At 43.4% G+C, this 6,030-nt stretch overlaps 1 protein-coding gene across 1 annotated transcript; it reads right to left on the reverse strand.

Moving 5' to 3' along the window:
- Positions 1-310: 310 nt before the first annotated feature.
- ITGB1BP2 (integrin subunit beta 1 binding protein 2) lies at positions 311-5,612 on the reverse strand. The gene is made up of 11 exons (XM_007535955.2): positions 5,415-5,612; positions 4,992-5,041; positions 4,848-4,904; positions 4,627-4,772; positions 2,817-2,911; positions 2,665-2,723; positions 2,462-2,532; positions 2,248-2,347; positions 1,315-1,428; positions 1,024-1,086; positions 311-701 (listed from the first exon to the last, which is right to left on the reverse strand). The coding sequence occupies exons 1-11, from the start codon at positions 5,476-5,478 to the stop codon at positions 447-449; spliced, it is 1,074 nt and encodes a 357-aa protein (XP_007536017.1). The 5' UTR covers positions 5,479-5,612; the 3' UTR covers positions 311-446.
- Between the last annotated feature and the right edge of the window lie 418 nt (positions 5,613-6,030).

Raw genomic sequence — 6,030 nt, forward strand, 5'->3', positions numbered from 1 at the left:
TGAATGTGAAGAACATACTGAATGCAAATGTACTTGTTTTTGTACATGTATTCTAGAAACGTACAGAGGTTTTTTTTTTGTTTGTTTTTGGAGTGGGGGCTGAGCATTATCTTGAATATCAACGTATGCTAGGAAGACAAGACATAGGATTTACATGTGAGAGGTTCCAGGTTTAATCCCTGGCACCACCAATAGTCAAAGCTAAAAAGTGGTGTTCTGGTTTAAAAAAAAATATATATATATATATATATATATATATATATATATATATATATATATATATATAGTGAGGCGAGAGAGTAACACTATGTGAAACTGCAGAATACAAGATTTATTTAAGGGGAAACAGCATTATTTGGACACTTTTGTTCTCCTTTCCCTTCAGTCTCCAGCTGCTCAATGACTCATAAAGGGAGTCATTGAAGTCCCATCTAGGCTGTGCATAACTATTCCCCCATTACTTCCTCCTGTTCCTGTTCCTCTTCCTCCACCACCTCTTCCTCCTCCTCCGTCCAGCTCAGGTCATCGTCTGAATCATCAGATTCTTCCTCATCCATCTCTAACCCAAGCCCTGCACTGGCCTTCTTGGCTAATGCATCAGGGTGCTCCAGCTGGGCCCAGCATCCTGGGTCAGCCTTGACCAGGGAGATTTCAACCCGAGATGGCATCAGAGAGACAGAGCTCTGGTCCACGTTTATGACCTGAGGAGGAGGGAAAGACAGAACACAGAAGAGAAAATGAGGAAATCAAAGGGACTGGAGTCAGGATGGAGTTATGATCAACAACAGAAAAAAGAGAGGGGATAGGGAAGGAATAATAAATAGTAAGGGGAAAAGAAAGAAACAGAAGAGGATGGGGGATGAGAGAGGAAGAGAGAAAATATCAAAGCAAATTAAGGGGAAAAAATCCCTCCATTTGTCCATTACAACTCCACTCTTCAATATACTGTTAATTCATTTTAGCCTGAACCTTCTTTTTTACACCAACTGCCTCCCCTTCTTGTGTCCCTTTATCTGCACTTACCCCCCAGAGCTTCATCTGTTCTTGGAATACACGGTTACCGTCAAAGACAATGTGGACATGAAGCTAAGAGAAAAGAATTACAGTGGCAGTATTAATCTCAAGTCAGATCAAGTCATTAGGACAGACAACCAGGTTAGAGGTTTGATTCCTATAGGTCAACCAGAAAATCTTCTGCCTTCCTCTCCCAGAGAACCATGGGATATAAATGCTAATAGCACAGAGCAATCCACCATTAAGATTACACCAGCACTCAACTCACTAGCTTCACATTCAGCAGCAGCCATTCCTCACCTCAGTTTGACTAGCTTTCACCCAGTTGAATGCAGGAAGTGGAATCTGGCCATATATAGTCACCACGACTAAGGAATCTGTCTGGTGCCAATCATGATGGCAAGATGTTGGCAGCTAAAGAGAAGATGAGAAATGGAGTGGTCAGAATTGTCAATTTTTAAAAAATTACTTCAATGTTTTTTTTCAAGACCAAGGAAATACCACAACTGGCAGAACACCCAGCACCACCATAAGCCAGAGCTGAGCATTGCTTTTTACACTCAGTGTGTTTTCTCTAGAAAAATCATCCTAAAAATAAGAATAAAGGGGGGCCAGGCACTGGCACACTGAGTTCAGTGCACATAATACCACGATCAAAGACCCAGGTTCAAAGTCCCTACCCATAGCGGGGAAAGCCTCATGAGCAGTGCTGCAGGTGTCTTTCTTTCTCCCCTCTCTTCTCAATTTCTGTCTGTCCTATCAAATAAAATAGAGAAATAAGAAGGAAAAATGGCCTCTGGGGATGGTGGATTCATAGTGCTAGCACCATCCAGTGATGACTCTGGTTGCAATAAATAAATAAATAAATAAAAATAAAAAGCATTTTGAGAGGTGGTACAGTGGTTAAAATATTGGACTCTCAAGCATGAGGTTTGAATTTTGATCCCTGGGTATTGCACGTGCTAAAGTGAAGCTCTGACTGGCTGTTGAGAAAGGAACATAATTTCATTTGGGAGAAGATAGACCTTGGTCATGAGGTACAGGGAAAAATCACTTTTGGAACTGGATTCTAATCAAGACTTCAGAAAAGAGCTGAGGAGATAGCATAACGATTATGCAAAAAAAACTTCAGTGCTTAAGGCTCTATCCCAGGTTCTGTTCCTGGCATTACCATAAGCCAGAGCTGAGCAGTGTTCTGGTAAAATAATTAACTTCAGGGAAGTTGAAGCTTACCTGCTTCCCCCAATCATGTCTACCAACTCTGCATCCTGGTTGTGCCAAGAATGCTCCAAAATCCAATGTTTGGATGCCACAACAACTCCAAGACTTCATCCTGATGTGGATAAATCAACTAAAGTTCCTTTCCCCTCCCTGACAAGCCCCCACCTCCATCTTTTTATCAACCTTGAAAATCCTGTATCATGGCCCACACTATTCACTCCCTCACCCCTCATGGAACTGAGGTGCTCCTGGGTGGTAGGTACACGGGGTAACATCACTTTCAGGGCCTTGGTAAACCTAATAATGGAGAACCGGGAAAGGTGTTAGGACACACTAAAGTATACCCCATGCAACTTCAGATCTCTATATTCCGTCACCCCACAGGTGTGCCTTGAACCTCCACCCCCACCCCAACATCTCCCAACTCACAGCATCACATCCTGGGTTCTGGCAGCTGGAACTAGTCTGAATCAGGTTACTGTCAAGTCCTGAGCCAATACAAAGAGTCAGGAACCTATCCATTCTATCTAATTACAACTTTCATTCAATTCCAGCTCACAAAATCTGTCTGGCCCACTTACCTGCTCCAGGTTCCTGGTCTAGTTCCTTCTGTTCCAATGCCATTCCCAGAGCTTGGGATATATTTACTGGCAGCAGCTTTGGAGGTAACTCTGACCTAGTAGGTACGGGTTGAGTGATTGAATTCTGACACATTAACCATGACCGATAATTCTTAACACTCCCACCAATGGAAATGGAGTTGAAATCCACTAAACTGGAGCTGAGTTGGAGAAGTTGGGTAGGAAGCCCATTGCCATTCTTCAACTCTAGAGGTACCAAATTCTTGAATTCTGGTACTCCTCTTTCTCATCTATTCAGTTGCTCTAAATCTCATCACATTTCTTTGCTAAACCATTCCATTTCATCTTCCCGTTGTGAAGCAAATATAATTTTTCTGTTATCCATACTATTCTCACAGAGTAACTTATTCTGTGTCACCACATGGCTGCAAATACATTTTTTTCCTGGTCATTGTTGGGGTTTCACCACACTGGGCTGATTTTTCAGGTAACTCAGAGAGGGAAGCCACAGCACTGGAAGCTTCCTCTGTTGCCTCGTTACCTCCATGTAGAGTACAGGGCAAACTTAGGTTATGTTCATAGCAAAGTAGGTACCTTTCTCAGGTGAGCTTGCCTGTCCCTCATTTTGTGTGTGTGTATGGGGAGGGGGGAGGGCAGGAGGAGCAGAATAAGGGCCAAGCAACCATGATCTCATTGCTCCCAGGACAACTTTTTCATTGTTATTTCAGAAAGAGACAGAGAGAGAGGACTACAGCACCAAAGCCTCCCCTGATAGTATGGCATTCCTGTATGGTGGCAGGATTCAAACTAGGGCCATGCACATGGCAAGGCACATTCTACCAAGTGAACTATCTTCTCCCATCTTTTTCTTCATGTGAAACTTGAGTGCTTTCCCCAAAATGTCATCCAACACCCAGTCTTGTATTTATTTTCAAGTATTTATTCCCTTTTGTTGCCTTTTTCATTGTTGTAGTTATTGTCATTGTTGGATAGGACAGAGAGAAATGCAGAGAGGAGAGGAAGACAAAGACATCTGCTTGTGAAGCAGATGTCTCCCCTGCAGGTGGGAGCCAGAGGCTCCAACCAGATTCCTTACACCAGTCCTTGCGCTTTGCACTACGTGCACTTAACCCACTGCGTTACCACCAACTCCTGCCCTTTAATTATTTATTTAAAAGTATTTATGAGAAAGATAGGAGGAAAGAACCAGACATCACTCTGGTACATGTGCTGCCGGGGACTAAACCGGGACCTCATGCTTGAGAATCCAATTTTCTATCCACTGCGCCACCTCCCGGACCACCTACCTTTTATTTTACTTTTTACATTTTATTTTTTCCCCTTTGTTGCCCTTGTTTAACATTGTTGTGGTAATTGATGTTGTTGTTGTTGGATAGGACAAAGAGAAATGGAGAGGAGGGGAAGACAGAGGGGGAGAGAAAAAGACACCTCAGACCTGCTTCACTGCTTGTGAAGCGACTCCCCTGAGGTGGGGAGCCGAGGGGTCCTTATGACAGTCCTTGTGCTATGCAGCACCACGTGCGCTTAACCCGCTGTGCCATTGCCCGACTCCCCCACTTTTTATTTTAACTGTATTCATAAAGACCTGTTTTGTTGACTTGAAATATTTCGCAACTCCACAGCAACTTAAGCCAAAGGTATCAACTTCCAGAACCCTATTTTTCCCCTAAAGCACAAAATACACACAAAGCCAGTACCTGGACCTCCTCACTTCTTTAGTTGCTAAACCCCAATCATCCCTAGAAACTGTAGGAATGTAGGAAAAACCCAGGGACCCTCTCCTCTTTACTTGGGCCTCTCCCGGCGCAAGGTCTCTGCCGACTTTGGAAACATGTTCAGAGGTTTTTGCTCCAGAAGTGAACTGCTTGTGGCAGAGCCCTCGGGTTGAGGGGCCTCGGGGGGCTTCTCAGCACAGTGTGGTCCCACAGTACAACCCTAGTACAGACAAGGAGAGGATTAGGGAGACAATCTTTCTATTAGGGCCAGAATCTAGGGGAGTAAAAATGTTACCTTGATGTTTAAGAACTCAGAGAAATCTACAGTACGCTTCCTGCAGCAGGACCAACCCTGGTAATGAGAACCATCTCAGTTTAGATTCCTCGATTTATATCCTTTAGAAAGTTATCCTTGCTATCTTCTCACCCTACTCCTCACCTTAAGAGCATCATGGAAGATTGGGAGCCCAGGGTGATGGCAACAGGAATCTGTGGATACCAGATCAAGGAAGAAAAGATGACTATACCAAACAGCACTTTTGACCTCTCCACCCATTTATATGCTGTTTATTTCAATGTTAAAAAAAAAGTCTGTAAAGATTGACAGCCCAGACGAATTAAAACTAACAGTATCTGTGGTCCGGGAGGTGGCGCAGTAGTAAAGCTTTGCACTCTCAAGCATGAGGTCTAGAGTTCAATCCCCGGCAGCACATATGCCAGTGGTTCTTTCTCCTATCTTTCTCATAAATAAGATCCTAAAAAAAAAAAAAAAAAAAAACTGACAAGACCTAACAATTCCCCCGATTTTAACAGAATGCACACAGCAGCATCCAGAGTCCCTGGCAAGTTCAACATTACTCACCAGGAAGGTTGGTAGTGGGGTCAAAGTGCTGCCCACAGCCTTTGTTATGGCAGAGACGAGACATGGAGGCCTTGGTAGAATTATTGAAAGGGTATTTCAAGGAGTCTGACTGCCGAGTGGGGGAACACCTCTTAGTCTGGAGGTTTTTAGTTGCCTGGAAAGGCCAGCTGTTTCTATTTTTAGTTCAGGAGGCGTATACCTCCTAACATGGGCAAGGGAACTTCAATTCGCCTCTCCAGCCAATAGGAAAGTGCACAGGAACATTTTAACTCAGGCTCAGGAAAAAGGGATCAGGCAGCATAGGAATTGGAACTTGGATGAGGTCAGCTAACCACTGCTGAGACAGTTTTAGATTTACCATACCAATTGTAAGCATTTGACATACCAACAGCTGCTCAGAAAACAATAAATTTAAGACTGCCCCAGCTCAGAGTACTAAAATTCATCCACTTTTTTCCCCTTCCATTTTAGGAAGACAGCTTTCCTCCATTCTCATTGTATATTATCAATAGCATGGATTGTTGCCAATACCTTTAGTCCTTTTGTATAATTTTTCAATTTCCTATGTGGGCCTATGTGAATGATCACTATTTTAGCCAAAACACCACAACGGATT

The sequence above is a fragment of the Erinaceus europaeus genome, chromosome X, assembly GCF_950295315.1.
Source record: "Erinaceus europaeus chromosome X, mEriEur2.1, whole genome shotgun sequence".
In the NCBI taxonomy this organism is placed as follows: domain Eukaryota; kingdom Metazoa; phylum Chordata; class Mammalia; order Eulipotyphla; family Erinaceidae; genus Erinaceus; species Erinaceus europaeus.